This window comes from Podarcis raffonei, chromosome Z (genome assembly GCF_027172205.1).
Source record: "Podarcis raffonei isolate rPodRaf1 chromosome Z, rPodRaf1.pri, whole genome shotgun sequence".
Taxonomy (NCBI): Eukaryota; Metazoa; Chordata; class Lepidosauria; order Squamata; family Lacertidae; genus Podarcis; species Podarcis raffonei.
Genome location: NC_070621.1, coordinates 4,987,127 through 5,014,280, shown reverse-complemented (window position 1 = coordinate 5,014,280; position 27,154 = coordinate 4,987,127). Strand labels below are relative to the sequence as shown.

Here is a 27,154-nt window from a genome sequence, read left to right as displayed (position 1 = left end):
GCAGACGAGGCGCAGGTTGCAGCCACAACAAAGGTGGCATTTTTCCATCTCTGCCGTATCAAGCCGTTGGTCCCTTCCCTTTCTCGCCCTGATCTGGCCACAGTGACCCATGCAACGGTCACCTCCAGGCTTGATTATTGTAACTCGCGCTATGCGGGGCTGCCCTTGAAGCTGACCCAGAAACTCCAGCGGGTGCAGAATACTGCAGCGAGGCTCCTTACGGGGTCCTTGCTGCGGGATCACATTCATCCAGTGCTTTACCAGCTGCACTGGCTCCCGGTGGAGGACAGGGTCAGGTTTAAGGTGCTGGTTTTGACCTTTAAAGCCCTATGCGGCCTAGGACCCACGTACCTATGGGACAGCCTCTCCTGGTATGCCCCGCGGAGGACCTTAAGGTCCACAAATAACAACACTTTGGAGGTCCTGAGCCACAATGAGGTTAGATTGGTCTCAACTAGGGCCAGGGCCTTTTCAGTACTGGCCCCGACTTGGTGGCACGCTCTGTCACAAGAGACTAGGGCCCTGCGGGACTTGACATCTTTCCGCAGGGCTTGCAAGACAGAGCTGTTCTGCCTGGCCTTTGGTTTGGACTCAGTCTGACCCTTATGTTTCCCTCCCCTTATGGTCTTGATTTATCGGCTACTTTTAAAATGAGGCTGCATTTTAAATTGCATTTTAACCTGTATTTTAAATTGGTTTTGTTTTCTATTATGTTTTTATTGTAATTCTACTGAGCCCGGCTCTGGCCAGGGAGGGTGGGGTATAAATAAAATTTATTATTATTTATTATTTATTTATTATAATTTATTATTATTATTATTATTATTATTATTATTATTATTATTATTAGGAAGTTAGAGAAAGAAGAAGCTATCTAACTGAATCTGTGGTGTATATAGCAAGATTTGGGTACTAATTCCTTGTAATCGGATAAGTGACTTTTTGCATAGCTAACTTTTTGCATAGCTAACACCTGGGGCTGGTTGTTCCCTGCATTCAGAACAAGCTGCAACCTCTGGACCATATTCAAGGGCAGCCCCACATAGAGTGTATTAAAGTAGTCCAGGTGGGAGGGAACCAGAGCTATTCCGGTTCAGAAATGGCTGTAGCTGGTAAATCTTCCTAAGCTGAATGTAAGAACTCCTTGACATACAGGCGGCAGCAGGACCCAAAACTATACCAACACAAAGGCTACAATGGAGTTTGGGGCTGGAGGGGGGTGGAGAAGAGAGGGAAGGGGGGGAGGCATTTTGACTGAACAAGCGCAACATTCTTTTTCTAATGACATAATTGGTAAGGAAATGGAAATTTTCCACAGTGATATTTCTAGACAGAAAACTAATTGAGTAAAAATAATACAGCCTGGCTTTCATACTCTCAGGCCAGTGGCAATCAGTAGAGGCCAGCTGTGTTTTCTTAAGTACAAAAGGGACCTACGTTTCTTACTCAAGAGCATGTCTGGAAGGGTCTTGTGGGGAGAGGGGCGAGAGGTGGAAAGAGAATAACAGCCACAAACAGTGTTCCATCTTCCACCATACCTTTCACCAAAGGTTCAAGAAGGTGGCACTTAACTATTATTGTTTGCCATGTAACTCCATCTGCAGAGCATTGAGACCCAAGTGGGGCACCTCGCTGGGGAGAGCATCCCATCAACAGGGAGCCACAACTGAAAAGGCCCTCCAGAAAAGCAACAAAGAAGAACAAGAGGGGAGAGAGAAAGAGGTGGGCTATTTAAAAGAAAAAAGAAAAACTGCAAAACAGTTGAAACAGGGCTCCACCACTGAGCAAAGAATGGCTGTGAAATATGGCTTCTAGGACAGGCCACAGCAGTTGAGTAGCCCACAGCTGATCTCACCAAAGGCACCACAGGCTACTCCTTGTGGTCACATGGGAATGAGATGACTATGTCAGAGGCTGTGAGGCTAAAGAGCAGTTGGTCAGTTTGGTGGTTTCGAACATGCACACAAATGTGGGCTTCCACAGCTTTTATGTCTGTGGTTCCCCCTCAGGCCCACGGGGAGCTAGACTTTTCTCTCTTGAGTAAGTGCCTGGCATCACAATCTAGCAAAGATCCTGACAATGGATTTTAAAACAGGGATCATTTCCACGTGGGCACACGGTTTCATCTGGGCAGGCTGGCATCAATCAATGTTTACATTCCCTGCTAGACAGCTGCACACCGATTTGATCCGAATCCGTCTGGGAAATAATCCAATTTCCCCCTTTCATTCCCAGTGACAGAAGGAAACCACAATGGTTAGCTTTAATTTACTCGTCTCTTGGTGGCGTTTCCCACCATGCATTTTGAGGACAAAATACTGTACAGGGTGGGGTGGGGGTGGGGGGTTATTGCAGGCTGCCAAGTTCAGGATTGGAAGCCTTAAAGGAATTTGTAAAAATATGAAGTTCTCTCCGGGGCAACCTTCTGAGGACCCAATGCTAGTGGTGGATAGAGCCAGAGGCAAAAGTGGCTGGAGCAATAAATGCAAACTTTATCTTTGGAAGACGCCTAGAGTGGCTGGAGGAACTCAGTCAGAGGGGTGGCATATAAATAAATCATCATTATCATCATCAATGTGCAGCAGCTTGTACAATTGGGTAGTTTGTACACACACTGCTCCCTGTCTTCTGTTCAGACAAGAAAAGGCATCACCTGACTTCAAGGACACATTCTAGCCAGGCAGAAACACTTGGGGTGTGAAGCAGGGTCAGTACTGGGTTGTGTGGCCTGGGGAATGTTCCAAGGGCCGGAAAAAGAGGATTGAGGGGCCATATTTAGTCCCTGGGCCTGAGCTTCCCACTCCTGGAAGGTAGGACTTGAATACAAGCCAGAGTCAGGATGAATGAACAGCAAGGATCTGAGGGCTAAAGATGACTCAGGGCTCTATAAGTCAAGATCAGAAGCCATCCTAGAAGGTAGGCAGGAACAAAATCAATACCAGAAATGCAAGACACACCAGAGGTCAGGCATATTTTGTTGCTCAAGCAAGTTTCAGCTGCAACCAGAAACCCTTTATTCTCCTTCCTGCCCAGAAGGATTTAGTGGCCACCCTGACTGGGTGGAAACAGTCCAGATCTGGAAGGTTCTATGCTGAGAAGCAGCCACCTTCAGTTCAGAGAATTACCACATGAGGCAGCTGCTGGCTGCAAGGATGCAGCTATGCACATCACTACATGGGGCTGTTGCCAGCAGTTTCTGACAATGGCTCGCCTAGACAAATTGCAATTAGTATTAGCCATGTTTAGGATTCAGATGACATACTAAACTGTGATGAACTGAAATAAGAAGAAAAAATAAAAGGAAGGGGGTGCTGCAGCTCATTCTCGTTATGCTCAGCTATGGTTTAGCATGATGTCCAAATGCAGCAGTTGTCTTTGGCACTAGCTGAAGTTTTCACTCAGCAAAGACCCATAGAGAACAATCCTAATGTTTAAACTCTGTTAGGCTAAACACACAATTTCTGCAATTATAACTAGTGATGCACAGAACCAGCAAAAGGAATTCCATTTTCTGAGCCCAATTGAGATTTCATCTGGTACCTTTTGTGCTGTTGTTCCTTCAATATCTTCATTATTTTTTTATTAAAAGTGATAGGTCTTATCACTTTTAAAGTCTTTTAAAGTCTTTTAAAGTTTAAAAGTCTTATGTAGATTTTCAATTTCATTGTTCTGTATGGGACAATGACAATAAAGATATCGTATCATATCGTAGGTATCTTTGGGCATACATGCTCCACACAGGGTCAAATTGCATCGTGAGTTTGGGAGTCTTTAAATCTACATATAACAATTTCCTGTTCAGGCACATGTACATATTTACAACTGTATCTTGTACACTTCAGGGAATTGCTGCTCTGATAAGACAACATTTTCAGATCCAGAAAGGTGGCTTTCCTGGACAGCCACAGCTACAGCCATCAAAGCTACTGTGAACAAACAAATCACTATCATGCCATGGGGTCAAGGAAAAATGAGCAAAATGCTCTGCAAGACATTTACCTGATCACCAACTTTTCCTGGTCGCCCTGGATTCCCTGGTTCACCCTGAATCAAGACAAGAGAGAAGCACCAGAGTAGGATTACTACTTGCCATTCATGTGACACTTAAAATTTTGCAAAGTGTTTTTCAGACTTATTACTGTGACAGACAGGTTTGCTCATGAACGTAGAGTTCAAAGAAGAATTCTTTATTCACTAGACTCTCTGCTTCCCAACTGCAGTCTTTCCCAACCTGGTGACTTCCAAAGCTGACTGGGGCTGAAGGGAGATGTACTCATAGAATCATAGAATCATAGAGTTGGAAGAGACCACAAGGGCCATCGAGTCCAACCCCCTGCCAAGCAGGAAACACCATCAGAGCACTCCTGACATATGGTTGTCAAGCCTCTGCTTAAAGACCTCCAAAGAAGGAGACTCCACCACACTCCTTGGCAGCAAATTCCACTGTCGAACAGCTCTTACTGTCAGGAAGTTCTTCCTAATGTTTAGGTGGAATCTTCTTTCTTGTAGTTTGGATCCATTGCTCCGTGTCCGCTTCTCTGGAGCAGCAGAAAACAACCTTTCTCCCTCCTCTATGTGACATCCTTTTATATATTTGAACATGGCTATCATATCACCCCTTAACCTCCTCTTCTCCAGGCTAAACATGCCCAGCTCCCTTAGCCGTTCCTCATAAGGCATCGTTTCCAGGCCTTTGACCATTTTGGTTGCCCTCCTCTGGACACGTTCCAGTTTGTCAATGTCCTTCTTGAACTGTGGTGCCCAGAACTGGACACAGTACTCCAGGTGAGGTCTGACCAGAGCAGAATACAGTGGCACTATTACTTCCCTTGATCTAGATGCTATACTCCTATTGATGCAGCCCAGAATTGCATTGGCTTTTTTAGCTGCCGCGTCACACTGTTGGCTCATGTCAAGTTTGTGGTCAACCAAGACTCCTAGATCCTTTTCACATGTACTGCTCTCAAGCCAGGTGTCACCCATCTTGTATTTGTGCCTCTCATTTTTTTTTTGCCCAAGTGCAATACTTTACATTTCTCCCTGTTAAAATTCATCTTGTTTGTTTTGGCCCAGTTCTCTAATCTGTCAAGGTCGTTTTGAAGTGTGTTCCTGTCCTCTGGGGTGTTAGCCACCCCTCCCAGTTTGGTGTCATCTGCAAATTTGATCAGGATGCCCTTGAGTCCATCATCCAAGTCGTTGATAAAGATGTTGAATAAGACCGGGCCCAAGACAGAACCCTGTGGCACCCCACTAGTCACTCTTCTCCAGGATGAAGAGGAACCATTGATGAGCACCCTTTGGGTTCGGTCAGTCAGCCAGTTACAAATCCACTGAGTGGTAGCATAGTCAAGACCGCATTTTACCAGCTTCTTTACAAGAATATCATGGGGCACCTTGTCAAATGCCTTGCTGAAATCAAGGTAGGCTACATCCACTGCGTTCCCTTCATCTACCAGGCTTGTAATTCTGTCAAAAAACGAGATCAGGTTAGTCTGACATGACTTATTTTTCAGAAATCCATGCTGACTATTGGTGATCACAGCATTCCTTTCCAGGTGCTCACAGACTGTTTGCTTAATGATCTGCTCCAGAATCTTCCCTGGTATTGATGTCAGACTGACTGGGCGGTAATTATTTGGGTCCTCTCTTTTCCCCTTTTTGAAAATAGGGACAACATTTGCCCTCCTCCAGTCTGCCGGGACTTCGCCTGTTCTCCAGGAATTCTCAAAGATGACTGCCAGTGGTTCTGAAATCACATCTGCCAGTTCTTTTAATACTCTTGGATGCAGTTCATCTGGCCCTGGAGACTTGAATACATCTAGACTAGCCAAGTATTCTTGTACTATCTCCTTAGTTATTCTGGGCTGTGTTTCCTCTGCTGAATCATTTGCTCCAAATTCTTCAGGTCGGGCATTGTTTTCTTTATCAGAGAAGACTGAGGCAAAGAAGGCATTGAGGAGTTCAGCCCTTTCTGTGTCCCCTGTTTGCATTTCACCATCTTCTCCTCTGAGTGACCCCACTGTTTCTTTGTTCTTCCTTTTGCTACGAACATACCCATAAAAGCCTTTTTTGTTGCTTTTAACCTCTCTAGCAAGCCTGAGTTCATTCTGTGCTTTAGCTTTTCTGACTTTGTGTCTACACGTGCTGGCTATTTGTTTGAATTCCTCTTTGGTGGTTTCCCCCCTTTTCCATTTTAAAACATCCCAACTCTTTAAAACAGTCATGGCTTCCCTAAAAAATCCCGGGAGCTGTAGTTCGCCAAGGGTGCTGAGAGCTCTTAGGAGGTGCCTCACAGGGCTAACGACTCTCAGCACTCTGAGCAAACTACACTTCCCAGGAATCTTGGGGTAAAGCGCTATAATAAACATACAGTGCAGATGGGGCCTGTCTTGACTGAGGGCCATTTTACTCTTGGCACAGATAGGATTCTTCCAGTTTACTGAAAGTCCGCACAGGGTAACAAATGAGAAGGCATGCCTTTACACAGTGGTGAAAAACCTGGGTGGCACTGTGGTCTAAACCACTGAGCCTAGGGCTCAGAAGGTCGGCGGTTTGAATCCCCGCGACAGGGTGAGCTCCCGTTGCTCGGTCCCTGCTCCTGCCAACCTAGCAGTTCGAAAGCACATCAAAGTGCAAGTAGATAAATAGGTACCGCTCCGGCGAGAAGGTAAACAGTGTTTCCGTGCGCTGCTCTGGTTTTGCCAGAAGCGGCTTAGCCATCCTGGCCACATGACCCGGAAAAACTGTCTGTGGACAAAGGTCAGCTCCCTCGGCCAGTAAAGCGAGATGAGCGCCGCAACCCCAAAGTCGTTCACGACTGGACTTAACTGCCAGGGGTCCTTTACCTTTAGGGACCCTTACCAAGCCATATCCCTCATTAGCCCTGATCCATGCCCTCTTGAATTGATATGGCTTGGCTGGAACTATGGTAATGCCTGGCTTCCCCAGATAGAAGACGGAGAAGTTGGGTGAAGATATATTGGACTCTTGAGTGGCTGGAATGTAGTCTATTATACAAAGGTAAGAATCTCTTCCAGTGCTCTGCCCACCCTTGGTTCATGTGACATCCAGCACTCTCATGTGGCCCCTGGAAGGTTCCCCAGAAGGGAATGTGGCCCCTCGGGCTGAAAGAGGTTCTCTACTCTTGTCTTTGCAAAACTGTGGTGGACAAATGCCAGGGATCCACTTCAAACTGTAAGTACAACATGGATAAAGGACACCCTTCCTCTATTCACACACTAGAGTTTTCACCACAACACGATAATGTGACACAGGCTCAATTCAGCAAACCATGGTTTGAGTTTCCAAACATACAGAGAAAGCTGCTTTGCTGTTCTGGTTTCCCATTAGGGTGCTACAGCCTCAGGAAGTAAAGCAAAGATTGTAACTCTAGTTTGCCATTTCAGCTACTTCCTACAGAGGCTGGTTTATAAACACACTCTAAGCCACAGTTGCTCAGTTTGGAGGCCATGGTTTGTCAACACAGACAACTTACTAAGACCACAGTTAAGCTCCCTTAACCATGGCTTGATGTGATCTCTGAACTGAGCCATGAAGCACAGAGGAGCAATAAGGCTCAGCAGAGCCTAGGTCTTCTGGGCAGGCCCAGTATTGCTCCTATATTCAGTACAGCACCTAGCACCTAGCGCTAACCCCCCAAAAAATTAAAGAGTAGCAGAGATTTAACCAAGCTGCAAATATGCTGAAAATTGTGCAAAGGGCATGGTTGCCTGGCAGAAAAGCATCCAATTAGCACAGCATTTACACAGGATGTGGCAGTGGGGGCGAGGGGAGGGGAGTCTTATGGCAACAGCAGCTGCATTCTCTTGCCCCATGATTACAGAAAGGCTGCTTGGGATGCCTTGTTGTTCTTCAGTTTCAAGAGTTACATTTTTTTATCTCTGGAAGGAATCGGAAGGGGAGAGAAGCATGCCCTAGAACTATTTGGGGGGGAGGGGGGGAGAGAGAGAGATGGAGAAAATCCAAAACAGATTGATGGAAAGAAAAAGGATGGTGGTGGGGAGGGAAGACATTTTAAAATGGTTAATAATAAAACTCTGTGGCTTCCAAAAATATGCACCATCATTCTTTCTGCCACAGAAACCACCATGAGTAGGAATTTCCAGAGCAAGAAAGAATAGTAAAAAATGGCCATTTGAAGCAACTTTCAAATGCACAGCATGTTGAAACTTAAGCAGTAGGGTTCCCTGGATTTTAACACCACGTTTTACCCAAATGCCTCCCTTCTTGTGTCTAAAACAAAGCCATCTTTACCTTTAAGCCATCAGGGCCTGGTTTGCCTGGAAATCCTTTCCTGCCAAGTGGACCCTGAAAAATGACACACACATACAAGTGCAGAAAACACTGTCAGGAGCAGAAGCAAGAGGCACAGGAATCAGTACAAACATGATTGCTTTATCTGTAAGTTGGTTTGGACTATGTAAGGTAACATCCAGGCCACACACTTCTTCTCCCAAAGAATCATGGGGATTGTAGTTTTTTTGTGAGGGGTAAAATACAGTGCCCTGGGGAAAACCATATGCGTTAAATGTGCTTTGAATCCCATGGATTTGACTTATGAATATGACAAGGTCACATTTTGGGGGGAGGGGGAGCAACTAATAAATGTAAATAACCATCATCATGTGGGCTAGAACCTCCACAGCTGCCTCAGCCTGAGTTGGAGAGAATTCCAGGTCACCAAATTCGACCAAATTAGTCAGCATGCCCTTAAAGAAGCCTTTGTGTAACCTGTCAGACCAGTCAGGAACTGGGAGAAGGTTGCAAAAACAAGATGGCCTGACTCCTTTCTGTATGTGCTGACCCTCAAGCCAATCTAACCATTAGTTATGAAATACATTAAAATGGTGTGTGTGTGTGTGTGTGTGTGTGTGTGTGTGTGTGTATTCATTACATATATATTCATTACAAACAAAGCAACAATGAACAAAAAATGAGTACCAACTGAAATAGTTTCACTGAAATAACAGGACCTTGACCAAGTATCTAAAAGCAAGCAGGGGACAAGCCAAGTGCATATTCTGGTTACCCAAACAGGGCTGTCAGTTACCTTTTTTTTTTAAAAAAAGGTGGGCATGGAAGCAGAGATTCAAACCTGTTCAGAGTGCGGTGGTGAGCAAAATGCACTCTGCACATGCTCAGAGCACTCTTTTTATTATTATTCAACATGTTTGAAGTGTGAACCATTCAAAATATATTCTGGGTTCAAAGCCATGGGGATAAGGGGGTGGGGGAAGGAATGGTTGAAATTAAGCCCTGGTTAGAAACTAGCTGTGACAGAAAAATTTGTTTGGTGGGCAGGCTGGGTCACCAAGTGTTTGTTTTTTCCCCTGCCAGCAAATGGTTGACTGGCAACAGCGTTTGATTGGCCAGAGTTCCGGGGGAGGGATATGATTGGTTTGCAGAGGTTATACAGGTTTCAGGTTGGGAGAGAGGGTGAAGGGGTTCTGAGGGGGAAAGGAGATACACTCTGAGGAGACTATCCATAGGGAGAGGACAGAGCCTCGCAGCTGGGATAGGGATAGGGAGACCAGGCTGAGGGTCTGGGGAAGGTGTCCAGACAGGAGTATGCTGGGAGGGCTGAGTCTGAGCCAGGAGAGACAGATCCTATGGGAATTCAGGCTCCCTGAGGGGTCAGTCTAGCCAGGAAGGGAGAATTCTTCTAGGTACTGAAGACTCCCAACCCAGTGACAAGGGGAGAGGAGATCCCCTGGGTCTGTAATACCTTTTATAATATCTCAGGTGTGGGATTGTTAAGAGAGGGGGTAACTGAGGAAAAATGCCCTTCACTCATGAACCAAAGGATTAAGCTGTGAAGGAAGTGGTATAGTGTTGAAAGTATTGTATTATCTAAGTGACAGACACTGATATGAACATTTTACCATTTCTTTGGGAAACCTGAATATTTATCTACCTGAAGTGTACCAACTGATGTTTAAGAGTTGTACCTACAATATTGTGTTTAATCCTGAGACATTGTGTTTAAGCCTGAGACATCTTAACTTACTTACAAGTAAGTTAAATTCTACCTGAAAGAACTTGTTTCCTGGCCCACTTTGTGTCATAAACGTCCTTTGTTTAATAAAACTTTTTGTGTTCGTTTGATTAACTTCTGCCTGAGACTCTAAATCAATAAGTTTTCCCTCACACAAGTCCCTTTCTAGATAATCTGGGGTAAATTATAGAAATTTGCATAATTGGTGTACCGTGAGGTGGCCGCACTAAATATAATTGAGGGCTGACCCAACGGCGCCAGGGTGAGAAAGTGCCGTTGTGCCATCTCACTCACAAAGCAAAATAAAAATGTAAAAAACTCCCCACACCTGCCCACAACAACGACAGCCCTCTTCATCTCTCTTACCTCTGCCCCTGGGATGCCAGGTGGTCCCACTGGTCCTTCATCTCCCTGGATCACAAAAGGAAAATGGGAGACAGGTCAAAACAGGGCTGTTATCCACTTAGGCAGTTAATTCATAAAATGGGTTTTATTTGGTTCATTAGTAAGTTGCAGGAGAGCAAAGTCAAGTAATTGTTTTAGAAGGAAAAAGCATCTTCTCTCTGGGTTGTATCCAATGCTAGTCCTACTCAAGAGTTGACCTATTGAAAGTAATGAGCATGATGGACTTAATTTCAGTGGTTCTACTCTGAGTAGAACTGAGTTGGCTTACAACCCTTTATTATTTTTAAAAGATGCAAGCACCACCTGGTGCAACTACTGCAAAGTATTTTCCTGGAAGAGGGAAGCAGTACATCAGAAAAGGATCTCAGGATTGCCATGAGTCATCAAGGTGGTTTGGCTGCAAATTAAACAAGAAAGGCAAATGCAAATTTAAGCTGCATTAATCAAAGTGGAATGAGGTCAAAGGAAGGCTAGGAAGATGGTCAGCAGGAAAGAAAGGCCTGTGAGGAAAAGCAGAAGGAACAGAAGAGGCTTCCAGTCTGCCAACAGTGCACATGCCAGAGCCCATTTATGGTGGACTAAAGGGCTCTGTCACCCTTTTAAAAAACCGAAGTGGACTTTTGCAGTTTGGAAAGCAATTGGAAAATTAATTGAAAAGTGCAGGATGAATGAATGGTTAATGGAAATGCATATAAACAGCCCACAAGAAAATCAGTGTGAAAGCAGGATGAATGCTCACTGTTGTATACCTGCCCCACAAATCAGGAAATAATGCTCTATCAAGACCAAATATAATTTAACCTCCAAGTCAGCTTTGTGCAAGTGAATCAGGATGACTGCTCAATAAATATTTCATTTATTGCATTTATGTCCCACCTTTATTCAATGAGCTCAAGGTGACATACATGGTTCTCCCATTCCCAGTTTTGACTTCACAATTACCCTGCAATTGGGCTGAGAGGCACTGATTGGCCCAAGGTCCCCCAGTGAGTTTCCTGGCTGAACCCCTGACTCCCAATGTCCTAGTCTGGCCCTCTATTCTCTATACCACCACTGGCCCCAGATTAGTGGTCTGGAGGGACTCAGAGGGGGAGACGGGGGGAGACATGGCAGCTCTCTTGCAAAATATGTATGAGGTCCATGGCTTGTTCTCTACAGCCTCAGAGAGCAGGACTTGATCCTAATGGGTTACAGGATGGGTTGGACTGAACATAAGGAGATACTTATTGTTCATGAGGGCAGTTTGGCAATGGACCCAGTTGCCAGAGTGGTGAAGGTCTCTCTCAAGCAGAAGCTGGCTAGGAGAGCCACCTGTCAGATTTCTTGCATCAAGCAGAATTGGAAGGGGGCTGGACTAGATGATCTACAAGACCCTGCACCCAGCTGTATAACTCTATGAAAGAAAGGAAGTTTGCTTAAAGCAGGAAAGGTGTCTGAAGCCATGGCCAAGCCAGTGCCCTCCAGTAGGTTTGGACTACACAACATGGCCAAAGACATGTCAGCATCTCCTGCTCCTTTCTTACCTCTTGGCCAGGTAGTCCCCTGGGGCCAGGTAACCCACGTGCTCCTGGTTTTCCCTGCAACAGACAAGGGGGAGAGTGGGGAAGGCTGAGAAAAAAACACACAAGCTTCCAAGGGCTCATCGAAACACAGAGTGAAAGCTGCCTTCCAGTGCGTGTTGCCACAGGACGGCATCCAACATCAATTCTGTTGCAGATTGAGAGGGGAGCGAGACCAAGAGAGAAAAAAGAAATCTGTTCCAGCTCTCTTGGAGCCATCTCAACACAAACAAGCCCTAAAAACCAGAGCTTTGGCCATGACTATCTGCAGGGATCTCCAGGATTTTTCCTCTTCCTCTCCTTACCCAGCCATTCTTTCTTTGGTTCTTTCATATGCACTGGCACTTGCCAAGAAAAATGCAAAGCCTGTTTATTTCAGCACCACTCACCTTAATGCCTTCGGGCCCATTTTGTCCTGGTGGGCCAATGTCACCTGGAAAGCCCTAGAGAGCATCAGACAGAAATGGTGTTAAAACAACAAGGTCCCCAAGCTAAAGCTTCACACACCAAGCATTGGGAGGAGAGAGCTAGCCTGTTGCCTGCTGAAATAAACCAGGCTCCTTGTAGTGTAGCAAGACCAGCACCAAAAACTTTTTTGTTGGTCAACTCTTGTTTTGCTATGTACCTATATACTTAAGCCTAGACTGGAGGGGGTGTGTATGTGTAATGTTGATTTTATTCTGTGGTTGCCAAATTGTTGATTTTTTGCTTCTTCTATTGGCTGAGGGAACACTGAAGCTAGGTCCAGTATTATAGCTAGATATAAAGGCTTATTCAGTGGAGTGACCAAAACACTCTCTCTCAAACCATAGTGCCTTAAGTGGCTGCATGAAGCTACTATACAGTACATACGTACAAACATTATTTTATTTGTATGCCACCTTTCCGGGATTCAAACCATGCTCAAGGCTGCTTACAACATGGAAAAACACATAACTGCAACATAACAAAGTAGACATAAACAACAAATAAAACACATCAAAAATACACAACCAAGCTGATCCATTTCCACATAAATCATTAAATCTTAAAACAGAGATACAAAAAAATAATATCAGTAGCAATAAAAACCAGTAAACAATACCCCATTCTAAGAGTCTGTTCATCAGCCTCAGCTCTTGCAGGTGGAGTCAGTTGGGGCCCCGTCCTCCCAGGCCAGGTGGGAAAAGGCCAGCAAGGCAGGGAGCAGGTTTTCCTGCTTACAGTAAGTCTGAACCCAGTTAACTAATCAAAATAATGTTTGTTCTTTTGGTTCTCTTGCTTATCATACCATGCTTAAAATCTGGGGCACTGTATAAATAATAACTTGTGGGCATTGGAGAGCAGGCTGATTTGGATTGGGACTCGGGGATTGTGGGGAGTTGCTCCCAACTGTGGTCTCAATTTGGTCAGGGGAGGGACATGCCTGCTAATTGGGGAAGGACTGTGGTTCAGCAGTAGAGCATCTTCTCTGCATGGAGAAGGTCCAGGTTCCATCCCAGCATCTCCAGGTAGAACCAGTCAGTGTGGACAATGCTGAACTTGATGAACCAAGGATCTGACTCAGTATAAGGGAACTGTTAATCTTCCCATTTGCATGCGCCCCACCCCCACTTGCAATTAACTTCAGAAATCTGCTAATTGTCTGAACAATATCTTATGCTGTAGAATATAAGAGCCTGGAGAAGAGAAGACTGAGAGGTGATGGGATAGCCATCTTCAAATATCTCAAGCGCTGTCTCATAGAAGATGGAGCAAGCTTGTTCTCCCCTACTCTGGAGGGTAGGGCCTGAACCAAGGGATTCAACTTACAAGAAAGGAGATTCCGACTAAACATTAAGAAATAACTTTCTGACACTAAGAGCTGTTCCACAGTGGGAAAGTCTCCTTTGGAAGACTGTAGACTCTCCTTCCTTGGAAGTTTTTAAGCAGAGGTTGGATGGCTGCCTGTCAGGGATGCTTTGGTTGATATTCTGCATTGCAGGGGGCTGAACTAGATGACCCTTGGGGTCCCTTCCAGCCCGATAATTCTATGAATGTGTTGTTTGTTCCTTAGCATAAATCAATCCTTCTTTGTCATGAAAACTTTCCCCTTTCTCTCAGCTAAAGATGTGCTTATGTCAGCAAATGTTTCCTTGGCACGACACAGCAAAGGCAGTCCCCATTCAATTCTTTCCGCATTTAGAGTCAGCAGCTAGTCATGTTTTCTTGAACAAATAAATCAAAGTATTGCAAGCTTGACCAAGAAGAGGGGGGGGGGAGCAGACTTGGCATTGCAAATGGAGAGGTGACGACATGCTCATTAGCTGGAGCACTTGACGTTTAACACCAACCCCATTTTTCGCCCACAATCCATTCAACTAAGGAAACAAAGAAAGCCACAGTCCAAGCCAATATTAACAAAGAGAAAGATTATCAAGTGATACCACTCAATGGAGAGCTGTTCCAGACCCAGCAAAATACCAGAACATTGACTGGGGGGGGGGAGCTGGTGGTGTGAGCCAATATTTGAAACCATGCTCCAATGATGCACATGTCTTTTTAAAAGAGCTGATGCTGACCTTTAAAGCCCTAAATGGCTTTGGCCCTGTATACCTGAAGGAGCGTCTCCAACCCCGTTGTTCAGCCTGGACACTGAGATCCAGCACTGATGTTACAGGGAACCAGGCAGGGGGCCATTTTGGTAGTGGTGCCCTCCCTGGAACACCCTCCCATCAGATATCAAGGAGATAAAGAATTACAGAATTTTTAGAAAGGAATCTTAAGGCAGCCCTGCATAGGGAAATTTTTAATTGTTTTTATGTGTGTTGGAAGCCACCCAGAGTGGCTGGGGCAACCCAGTCAGATGGGCAGGGCATAAATAATAAAATGATATTGATGATGATGTACTAAGAACTCAACCAGAATCAGAGCAGAGGTCCATGTAGTTCAACATCCTGCTTCCCACAGTGGCCTTAAACATGCTTCCAGACAGGCAACAAGCAGTGTCCAACTCTCTTTGTCTCTCTCTCACACACAGCCAGTGTGTGCCCTCCCACCCCACTGGCAACCCAGTGGCATACTGCCTTCTCTGAATGTGGAAGATTCATAACTGTTAACAGATCTGCCCTCCGTCAATTACAAACTGGTCCAGGCTAATGACAGTTCAGTCCTCCATTAATTACAATGCCACAAAGCCATCAGAAGTGATCTTCTGGATCATGCCAAGGGCCCATCTAGTTCAGCATCCTTTTCTCACAGCAGTTAACCAGATGCTCATGGGAAGCTCACAAGCAATGCAGAAGTATTCCCCACACCTGTGATTCCCAGCAACTGGTATTCAAAGGCATCAGTGGTGGTTGGTATCCATTGGGACTGGTGGGGCAGAAGACAGGGGCACCAACATCAGGTGCAGCAGAGCCAATGATAGACAAGCCTACTGATTCGGGTTTTGTCCCCATCCTCCTCCCTGTTGAGTCCTACAAAGGGAACATTGAGACTAGGGTGGAGGAGGAGGAGTTGGCAGCCTTGGCCACCCCTTGGCTGAGGGCACTGCCCCATTTGGCTTTATGAACTAACCTCCACCAAGAGGCATACTGCCTCCAACAGTGGACGGAAAGCACAGCCATCATGGCTATAAGCCATTGATAGCCCTTAACCTCAATCTAAGCCAGTGGCGATCACCACATCTTGTGTTGGGGCTGGCATCAGTCCAGCCCTCTGACACTGTTTCTGCTTGGTATCACTCACTGCCTGTTGACCTGTCCTCTCAAAGCATATGAAGAGTGACAACAGCAAGTCTACTCCTTATTGGCCAGGGATGGAGAACCTCTGGCCTTCCAAATGTTGTCAGACTACAACTCCCATCATCCCTGACCAATGTTCATGCTGCTTGGGGCTGATGGGAGTTGGAGTCCAACAACATCCAAGATAGCTCAGTTGGTAGAACACGAGACTCTTAATCTCAAGGTCATGGGTTCAAATCCCAGTTTGGCAGGAAGCTGGAGTAGATGACCCTCATGGTCCCAACTTTACAATTCTATGAACATCTAGGGGGCCACAGGATCCTCACTCCTGTTTTGGGCAATGATATGGCTTGGGCTCACAGGGAACAGGCAATTGAATGAGTAGCAGTAACCTTGGTGAGGAGGAGGAGACCCACTCAGTGAAGGCATCCTTCTGAGGGCATCTTGTCTGGGGGTCTGCAAAACCTGGAGCTGGTGCTGACTCATGGTAATGAATTCAGTACATTAATACAAGCCTGTATGAAAATTCCTTTTGTCCTTCCTGAACCTATTGCTCATCAACCTTTGGCCTGCCAGATGTTGTTGGACTCCAACTCCCAGCAGCCTCAGCCAGCAAGTCTAGTGGTCATGGGGGATGTGAGCTGTAGTCCAGAAACATCTGGGGAGCCACAGATCCCCTATACCTAGCATGCCCTGTCTATCCCAACTGCAGAATTAGAAATCAATTGCTTCATATTGCTAAGGGTGGAATTTTAAACACTGTGTGTGTAAATGCTGTGTTGCTACAATTCTGCCTTTTTAATTTTATTGTTTTATATTGCCTTGTGGTTTTTCAGTTTCATTGTCTGATTTATTCTTTTGTTCATTTGTAAACTAATCAGGGACTGTTTAGTAGTAAGCAATATATAAATATATGAAATGAATAAATATCCTTCAATTGGAAGCCCCAAGTTCATCTTTAACAGGGATGATTAAATGGTGCAATTCAAACCCCATGCACACACTGAACCCAGTGGAGTTTACTTTAAAGCATGGACATTGTTGTTGTTGTTATTTATTATTTATACCTATTCGGTCTTTTTATGCAAAGAAAACTCAAAGTGACCTACAATATAGGAATATAGGGCAGGGAACCTGAGGCTCTCCAGGGGCTGCTGGAGCCCAGCCAACGGTCATGGCTGATGTGAGTCAGGAGTTCAGTAATATCTAGAAGGTTACAAGTTCCTCACTACAAAAATGAATATGCATAGGATCAGATGCCACACCTCATTCCATGTATCATTTTTTGGGTGAGACTTACCATAGGAAATGTCTCCCTCATTGCACCAGTAACATAAAATATTCTATGAACACAAAGGTGGCTAAGATCCCATCAGCTCTTCCTGCCCCACAGCCCCACTCCCACCAGAACTGTGACATGGGAAATATTCATACTACCAACAGGACTCTGCCTTATCCTGAGTTCCTCCATCTCAGCAGTTTCTAACCTGACTGGCAGCAGCTCTGCACAATTTCATCCTAGTGCTAGCTAGAGATTCCGTGGATCAAAGCTGTGAATGTCTGCCTGCGAAGCGGATGCTCTATCATTGAACTACAGCCTCCCCCACTGACTGTGACAGTTGTACAGTGGTACGTCGGTTTACAGATGCTTCAGGTCACAGACTCCGCTAACCCAGAAATAGTACTTCGGGTTAAGAACTTTGCTTCAGGATGAGAACAGAAATTGGGCGGCGGCGGCGCGGCGGCAGGGGGAGGCCCCATCAGCTAAAGTGGTACCTCAGGTTAAGAACAGACCTCCAGAACAAATTAAATTCTTAACCTGAGATACCACTGTATATTACTGGAGCAGTGCAAGAGGTAGCCAAGGGAGGGGGAGCAACTTTGCACCAGCAACCACATTGCAAAAATAACCAAAGGACCTGGGCTTAAATTAGCCTTCTTCAGGAAGATAGGTGGCACTCTTTAAATATTTAGTGTTTCATCCTGTTCCTTATATAAAAGAATGCTGGACAATACTCAACCACTGCCTCATCACATACATGAACGAGAGAAACTGTAGTAAACTTCACAGGACAGCCATTCCGAAAAATATAATTCATTGAAACTAATCCAGAACCTCACCACAAGCTTTTAAGACTCATATTTTGACTATGGCACAAACTGTTTTGATGCATACAATTTCATAATATAAACCATTTCTCTTTTAAACCTATCCATGTTCTGCCTTTCCTCTCTGACATGTTTATAGGATGCTAGTTCTGCCACCAAGACCGTGTCCCGTTACTTAAATAGCCTTTATTTATTTTAACCCCATTGGCTTTCTAATGGATTTCTAGTATCTGCCAAAGACTATTCCTGATACAAACATATTAATAACTGAGGGCTGACCAATATGGTGGGGAGCTTTCCTGGATGAACTCCTTTCTTTATTTTCCTTCTTTTCCTCTCATTTCAGCCAAATGAGTCCCTACAACCAAAAAATATGACCCAGCTGCTTCAAGTGATGAGGGTGCTCCACTAGACTCCTAAGTTATGTCCTGCCTGTTATAGCAAACCCAAAAGGGAGTCTTGGGGCATGAGCATTATGCTGATTACAAAAAGACATCAATGGGTAAAGCAGGCCTGGGCCTACGAAAGCTTATGCCACAAGAAATCTACTAGTCTTTTGAAGATGATACCAGATTCCATTTTGCTCATTCAGCCCTAAACAGTGGGGCAGGAGCTCACTGTGACAGCTCCAAAAGCCACGCCCCCAAGCTGTGGGAGCTGGTGCCTATTGGGACTGGTAGAATGGGAAGCAGGGAGACCAACAGCAAGTAGAGCCAATGGCAGGCAGAGGCTGCCTAATTCTGGTTTTTTCACCATCATCCTCCCACCTAAGTTATACAAGGGTAACACAGAGGCTATGAAAGAGGACGCTGATAGGAAGTTCCACCGCACTAGACTGGATGCATGTGAGAAGTAGGCAGCTGTGGGCTGGCTGAGTGCGGGGTGAGGTTGATGGGGCACAGTCCCATTTGTCCCATTGAGATAGCCTTCCCCGCTCCCAGGAAGGGTCCGAACCTGCAGGCAGCTGTGTTGATCCATTTTGGATTCCCACAAGCATCTGGTTGGCCACTTTGAGAACAGGAAGCTGGACTGGATGGGTCCTTGGCTTGATCCAGCAGGGCTCTTCTTACATTCATTTTACTTGCCTTTTTAAAAAATGTAATAAGCAAGGGGGTGGGATTCAGAGAAGTGGATGAATTTTAAGGAAGGAAGGATGACCAGCTTAGGATAGAATGCGGTTTAAGAAGAAACCAACTAAAAAAATGGCAAAGGAAGAAGCAATCTTGAACTCGTACCTCAGGGCCAGGCGATCCTGGAATTCCAACTGCACCTTTGTCACCGATCTTCCCCTGCAGAAAACCAGAAGGGGAACAATGATTCAAGAGAGGGCTTTTTAAGATTGAGGCTGTCAAGCTGGGTGCTCACCTATTGAAATGCTCCTACATAAAACCAATATACCCTTCCACCTAGAAAACTAGCAGGTCAGGACTAGGTTTGCTTTCTATCTGGCTTACCAAGAAAATACTTTTTTCACGAGGACACATTCAATCACCTTTTATTTTCTTATATTTACATACCACCTTTCTTCTCCCCAGTAATCCAGCCTTCCCCAATCTTGAGTCCCTAGATGTTGTTGCACTACAAACCCCAACACCTCATCCATGACCAATGGTCAGGAATGATGGGAGCTGTAATCCTAAAATAACTGGGGACAAGGTTGCTCTAGCCATTACACTGGTTCTGAGTAGTAGACTACTGGCAGAAGCCTTTATGGGTCAAAATGGAAACAGGAGCAGTTACTTACAGCGGGTCCTGGCTTTCCTCTGGCACCTGGCATCCCAGGTGAACCTTGGCTACCCTGAAAAACAGAAGAGAAGCTTCTAGAGGACAGCCCCAGGCAAGAATGTGCAACAGTCAGGGACGATGGGAGTTGTAGCCCAGCAAAATCAGTATGCTCCAGCCCTAAGCATGACAACTCACTACAAATTGGGGCCAACACAATATGTTTTGGCACCTGAGGAGAACCACAAAATTGTGTCCGCACCCCCAGCTAGGGAAGAAAGGGTGAGTGAAGATCTACATCAGGAACAAGGGAGAGAATCAAATCAATCTTATCCAATGGTTGAAGTGGGAATCAGAAGCTGTCACAGAGACAGGGAAAGGGCCTGCTCTGAATCATGCTGGGTGGGTGCAGAGCCCCAAAGACCCCAGAGGGTAGCCCTTGCCATTTCCTCTCTAGGGGTGGGAGGAGACCAGCAGTGTCTCCTATTCTCCAAGAGGCTGCTATGGAGGTAGCATGGTGGGGGGTCTGCCAAGGAAGCAGCAGATCAGCCTCCAAGGATCTCACTGCGGCAGCGAGTACCTGCTGCTCGAAGTGGTCACCTGACCTTGCCTCATTGGGTGGGTTGGCCCTGCTTCAGGTCAACGCTGCTCAAGCATTGGCTGGGGAGGGTGCCCAATATGAATGTTGTCATCAAGGGGGCGGGACTTGTACATTCCCTCTTTGCCTGTTCAAACTGAATACCTGACAAGTGCTGCAGATTCTTCTGGAACTGCCTTAGGCCCCAGATAGCTTTCCAGACACACCAGACATACAGACCAGGCTAATGAGATTCCCTAGCCACTATTACCAGTTCTTTAGATTGTTGAATAATTCATTGTAATCTTTTACTACTGCAGTTTTGATTGGTAACCACTTCGGTAGTCAGTGAATGAAAAGGGGCATAAAAATTATATGCACAGACTTTCATAGAAAATGTAACAAGGTGGTAAACAACGTAAAAACACAATGCTGCAATAATAGCGTAAGTAAAAGCATCAGTACCAAATCAATAAAAATTGGTTGGTAAAAAATTCCTTGGTCCCAAGGACTGTCTGAACAATTCCATTTTTAAAAGACATCTAAAAGAAAATAGGGGCAATTCCTGCCAAATATGTATTTGCAGTGAGTTCCACAGGACATGACCTGCCATGTTAAAAGCTCCCCCGCCCAAAATAAATGTCCCATCAGAGGATCTCATTGATTAAGGTGAAACATTAATGTAATTATTATTAATCATGAAGATAATCTGCTTATTTGTATGCATGCTACTTTTTCATAAAATTGTGTCCAAAGTGGCTCAACAACAACACACCAAACAATAAATAAAGCAGTACAGAAATAATAATTAATACCCATTTTACAAATAGCATGCACACAAATGAGTCATGGCAGTCTAATAGCTTTGAATTGAAGAGAAGGCAATTTTAGTAATTTGATTAAAAAAAACCCAAGAAGTTTTAATTTGAAGGAAAGTGGGTTTGGAGTGCAATAATCTCACCAAGGGCGGGTGGTGGGTGGGAATCAGGCGCAGCAATGCCTCAAGATTTATACTTAAAATCAGTTACCTTGTCTCCTTGGAATCCAACGTCTCCTGGCACACCAGGCACTCCCTGATCACCCTGAACACACACCACCAAAGAAAGTTACAACAGACATCATATCAGGGATAAAACACATGCCCAGGTTAATGGGAAAGGACTTGGTTTTACTGGAGCAGCAGAAATGTCATTTTCCAGGCTTGTTCAAGGCAGGATTGGTGGCAAAAACCCCCAGAGCAAAACAGGACTTCTGAGCAAAGTTGGAGTTTTCCCACACCAATGACAGGAGGACATAACTCATCATGAGGTTCTTCCTTGACAAATCACCAGTCAATTAATGGTGCACAAGAGTGCTTAGAAGTTGTCTAAACCCCTTCTGAATTGGTCCTCTTTTTCAAACCATCTAAATCGGTGGGTGACATCCTCCTCATTCTTCCTTATACCTTGTGAAGGATGAGATTCTCTGTTGCAACTAGTAATGAGGGCTGCACTACAGTAGGGTCACCATATAAACCAGAAAATTCCGGTAATGTCCAGGGATGGGGGCTAAATTGGTGCCTGGGGGGAATTTTCAAATGAACAGTAAATGTCTAGGATTTAGTCTGTTCTCCAGCAATGGCAGAAGCACCATGCAGTGGTCACTTCATTGTCCTCTATACAGCAATTTCAGAAGACAGCTTGCTGTGTGCTGCTGCTGATAGCCAAAAAGAAGTTCAACAACTTAGGACGACTGTCAAAAAAAGGAGCTCAACAACTTTTTGGAGCAACTGTGTCTGGATTTGTGCTTCTTGAAATACGGCGACCCTATACTGCAGGCTCATAGGCAGTGCTCTTTGTAATTGCTGGGGGTAACAACTGCAGGAGAGGGCTGCTGTGCTCAGCTTGCAAGCTTCCCACTGGGGCATCTGGCTGGCCATTGTGAGGATAGATTATGTTTCAGCTACGTAAGGATCCACACTCGGAGAATGAGTTTGGCATTAGTACACGCAAGTCTCACCATCTGAACACAATGCATTCTCAGGAAATGGTCTGTTAGGCAAGCGTTTGCATAACAAGCAGACCATTTCCAGTGATTCCTATGAGAAAATTTATAATGCATTCCTGACCATGGAATTTTGACCACGAACTGAGGAAAGGGCTAAGGAAAACCCAAGAAAACCCCCTGAAACCTTGCAAAAGACAAACAAGGAAGGAAAGACCACTCTCTTATCTGCTCTCTCTCTCTCCCACCCACCATGATTTCTGGCAAAACAGCTCCCATGGACTAGCAAAACAAAAAAAGTAAGGCTCGCTTAAGGCTGATCACCAAAGAATGGATGCTCTTCAATTCTGGTGCTGGAGGAGACTTTTGAGAGTCCCATGGACTGCAAGAAGATCAAACCTATCCATTCTGAAGGAAATCAGCCCTGAGTGCTCACTGGAAGGACAGATCCTGAAGCTGAGGCTCCAATACTTTGGCCACCTCATGAGAAGAGAAGACTCCCTGGAAAAGACCCTGATGTTGAGAAAGATGGAGGGCACAAGGAGAAGGGGACGACAGAGGACAAGGTGGTTGGACAGTGTTCTCGAAGCTTTCGGTACTAATTCCTCGTGATCGGATAAGTGAATTTTTGTATGAGTGTTTGGATAGTGGGACCTGTGTGTACATAGGAAGTTCATACACAACACATACCAAAAATTCTCCCTTTCAAGTAGAAAGCATAGCAGGCAGCGACTGGACCAACAATTCTCTCCCTGATCTTAGTTGACTTATTTGTGGGGGGTGGGAGGGGTGGACAATTTGAAAAGGGCCACCCCTGCCTGCATCATCAAGTAGTTAAGCCTATCAGTCCACATTTTGCTGTGGATGCAGACTCTTAGAATATTCTCACAGGAGGTGCTTATTCCATGTAAACTTACATATGCAGTATATTTTCCCCAAAAGCAGCAAGGCTTCTTCTTCTTTTTTGTCAGGCATTTGGAAAGAATTAGGCAATGCACGGCAAATTATTTACTCTCAAAAATCTAAACAACTGAAGGAAATAGCTGCACTGCTGACAACTTCTTAATTTTATTAGAATTTCTAGGCCATCCTAACCCTGGCATGTGAGATGGCCTACAATTTAATACCCTTGTAAAATAGCCAATGAAGCCCTATTAAACAGAAACACACAGTGAAAGTTATCACCTGTTAACTCTGGCCTCCCAAAGCTAAGCCTGCTAAAAGGATATGTTCACACATTCATGTGGACAACTGGATAAGCACAGCATCCAATAGTGGCCTTAGGGCCAGCCCTACCATGAGTCAAAGTGAGGCAATTGCCTCAGGCAACAGATGCTGCAATGGGAAGCAGAGGCAAGGCATTGGAGGACTGAGCTGGTTGTGCCACCTCCAGGTGCTGTGGAAGATGTTGCTTGTCACCCATGTTGAAGAAGTAGAGGGAGGGAGGGAGGGAGGGAGGGAGGGAGGGACCCATGAGGGTCCAATTCTTCCTAGTACTACATGAGGATGGGACTGCTGAGTCCATCCTCTTCCATTCCTGTGCAGACTTTATATTATTGTTATTGTTTATTAAATTTCTACCCCACTCTTCAAGGCAGTTTACAATATAAAAACACAAAATACATACCACAATAACAAAGAAAAATGCCCCCGCCCCGTCCCTGTCTAGCTATGCTACTGAGATGGAAGCAGACTAATTTATTACAAAAAATGAGTAGTTCTACAAACGCTTAAAACTATGGGTTGTATCCAACTAAGTTACACTTAAGAGTAGACCCACTGAAATGAATGGAATTAAAGTTAGTCATTAAAAAAAAAATCACTGGGTCTACTCTGATTGGGATACAACCCAATCTTTGTCCTACTTGGAGTAGACCCCTTGAAATTCATGGACATGATGCACTTAGGTACATTAATTTCAATATGTCTACCCTGCTTCATACACAAATGTGCACGTCAAGTGACTGTCTGCCCCTAGAGAAAGATCTGGACTGGTCACTGCTGCAAACCCTGGGGTTCAGTCTTTTGGGAACATCTGCTGCACAAGGAAACGAACTGGAGTAAAATAACTTGGAGATGTGTGTAAGATCCTCCGCCAGCAGAGCCACAATGCAGACACACCGGAGCAAAGGGCTGCATCGATTCTACAACACTCTGGTGGAAGGAGAGAGACATCAGCTCATGCCAAGCAGGATGTGGGATGCCCTCAAAACCTGTAAGTCCTTCTCCCAGAACTCTGCAAGTCAGCAAGAAGCAGCAGATGGAACAAGTTAGGTCCGGGGATGCTGATCTCATCTGATTTGAGTTAATAATTCGGAAAAGGTTGCTGGCTCCTGGCAATACAGAGGACATTTTGAGTGCCATGCTGTTGCTGCTGCTGAGCCAGCATCCTGCGCTTCAGACCCTCTCTTGCACATGGGATACTCCCCCCCCCACCTGGAGCAGAGTAAAGTTGGAGCTCTGTTCTGAATGATTCAGATCCCTCTAGCAGAAAAACCCAGCGGCATGGGGGCTTCTTTCAGGGGTGGGTGTGGGACCCTTTTGCAACCCAAGGGCCAGATTCCCTCATGAGCAACCTTCTGAGGGCTGCATGCCAGAGGTGGCAAAAAAATAATAATACACAGAGCAACGTTTGTACAGTTGGCTACATTCCAGTCATGCAGAAACACAGAGGTTTCAAAAGCCAGAAACAGGCAAGCAAGAGGCGCGATCACAGTTCAAGAGTACATTCCAGTCAAGCAGAAGCAGTCAAGGGCTTCTGGAGTTGATCAAGGCTGGGTGAGCAGTGTGGCCTAGTGAGCACTCAAAGGGCCAGACAAAGGAGCTTGTCTATCTGATTAGCTGCTCTGATATATGGGTTTTTAAAATTTTAATGCTTTCCAATCCCATAGGTTTTACAGCATTTTGACGTTACTGGATATTTTACTACATTTTATTCTTTCTTACTTCAAACATTCACAAGTATTTATTTATTTATTTATTTATTTATTTGAAATAAAATAAATTATTCATTATCTAGTTTTCGTTCAGTTTTAGTTGCTGGGTTTTGGAAACTGCTTTACGAACTTTCACTTCATGAAAAGCAATATATATATATATATATATATATATATATATATATATATATATACACACACACACACACATGAACAAAGAAAGTAGATATGCTCTCCAACAAAAAAAAGTTTCGAAAAATAAATATATATTCTACAAGATGGACCACAACATAAAAATTATGGGTGGGATCCTACTAAGTCATTCTTAAGAGCTGACCCATTGAAATTAATAGACTTAAATTTCAATGGGTCTACTTTGGGTGTGGCTAACATTGGATCTTATCCAATGTATATTTCACTGTGAAATTAGAATTGCAGAGAAAAATGATGGCAAAATGCATAATCCTAAAGTCTCTTGATGGAGAACAAATTGGTTGATCACCAAATATCTAGCTGTGCAAATAAAACCCCAAAGGCTGTGTCTATCTAAGTTATAAGCAGAATAAACCCACTGAAACCAATTGGCCTAATTAATCATATTCATTAATTTCAATGGGTCTACCCTGAGTATACACTAAGTAGTGCTAATGTTGTACACAACCCCATATTTCTTCCCCAGACAAGTGAACTGATTTTTGCCACCAATAATGACCAAACAGCCCTAGATCATATTAAATTGTAAGACATTGTTACAGATCCATCCCCTTTAATTCTGGGAACCTTTCACAAAACAAGATGGGACCAATCTTAAGAGTGTTAAATCTTTGTTTTTCCAGTATGTTCTAAACTTAGATATACAGCTCAGAAAGACTGGCAAACTAAGGGAGTTGCAAGTAATGAGGTATATATCACACAGTGTGAAGAAAACAGGGTCTTGCATGCAGAAAGAAAACAACAGTGCAATAAGGGAATATTCAGATCACCTTATCACCTTTCAGTCCACTCTCTCCAGGATTCCCCATCAGACCCTAACAAAGAGAAAAGAGAGGGTGAGACCAAGGTGAACTGAAGCATTGCCCTTCATTCCAAATCTAAGAGCCACGGAGTGTGAGGAGGCTGAATCAGGGATCTCCTGAAATATAAGGACGATTCCCATTCACCAAACCATCCATGCAACACATTTGCTTCAGGAAATTCAGATAAAGGGGGGAACATAGAGAAAATATAGGGTTGCAGCCAATGTTAGTCCTACTCAGATTAGGCACACTGAAGTGTCTAGGTGAAGTATAGGTGTGGCCAACTTAAGATACATTGGTTTTAATAGGCCTTCTCTAAGCAGAACACAGTTAGCTACAGTCCATTTCCTGGACAGTTTCCATTCCAGTTGGTCATTATAAAAACTAGTACACAACTTCCATTACTGGTGTCTGATTTTTTCATTTCCCTCTTCCCTCCTTTTTTGTGTTGTGCCATTTAAGATTGTTTTAATGATGCTTCCCTGCCTGTGGCTTCAGGAGATGGGGACATATTCCATGGTCTTCTAATTCGAGGGTTGGAGTTGTGCTCCACCTTACAGATCAAAACACACACTTCTGCATGCAGAACAAATTGTGGGTGCTGGGTTCAAGGGAACCCTAAAGAAAGAAGAATGTAACTAAGGGGAGACTAGCTCAGACAATTTGAAAAACATATGAAGCTGCCTTATACCTTCGGCAGGCAAGTCATTGTGCCCGTTTCCTCACCTGTTGTCTACTCTGACCAACAGCTGCTCTTCAAGGATTTCCCCATCACCTGCTACCTGGTCACATTTGGATTGGAGATTCCAGGGGTCATCTGCATGGCAAGCTAGTATTCTAACACTGAACTATGATCCATCTCATCTAGCATCTTCTGCTCTAGCCTTTGCTAATATGGTGCCCCCTCTAGGTGCTTTGGAGTACAACTCCCATCAGCCCCAGTAAGCATAGCTGATGGGAGTTGTAGTTGAAAGCATCTGCAGGACACTCCACTGGGAGAGGCTGGTCCACTCTGATTGCTTATGGCTCTGTGGGGTCTTTACCAGCCCAACAACCCAATATGGTCTTTGAGCGGCAACGCTGGGGATCAAACCTGTGACCTTGTGCTCTGCACCACTGAGCTATGGC

General features: G+C 44.7%; 1 protein-coding gene across 1 annotated transcript in view; it reads right to left on the bottom strand.

Moving 5' to 3' along the window:
- Window positions 1–27,154, bottom strand: part of COL27A1 (collagen type XXVII alpha 1 chain) — a 262,533-nt gene that overhangs the window by 113,003 nt on the left and 122,376 nt on the right. Inside the window, exons 16-24 of the mRNA XM_053374834.1 lie at window positions 25,994–26,038; window positions 21,120–21,173; window positions 19,537–19,590; window positions 19,028–19,081; window positions 12,369–12,422; window positions 11,944–11,997; window positions 10,382–10,426; window positions 8,275–8,328; window positions 4,000–4,044 (exon numbers count right to left, since the gene is read on the bottom strand). Coding sequence (XP_053230809.1) covers window positions 4,000–4,044; window positions 8,275–8,328; window positions 10,382–10,426; window positions 11,944–11,997; window positions 12,369–12,422; window positions 19,028–19,081; window positions 19,537–19,590; window positions 21,120–21,173; window positions 25,994–26,038 — 459 coding nt within the window. The remainder of the gene's footprint in view (window positions 1–3,999; window positions 4,045–8,274; window positions 8,329–10,381; window positions 10,427–11,943; window positions 11,998–12,368; window positions 12,423–19,027; window positions 19,082–19,536; window positions 19,591–21,119; window positions 21,174–25,993; window positions 26,039–27,154) is intronic.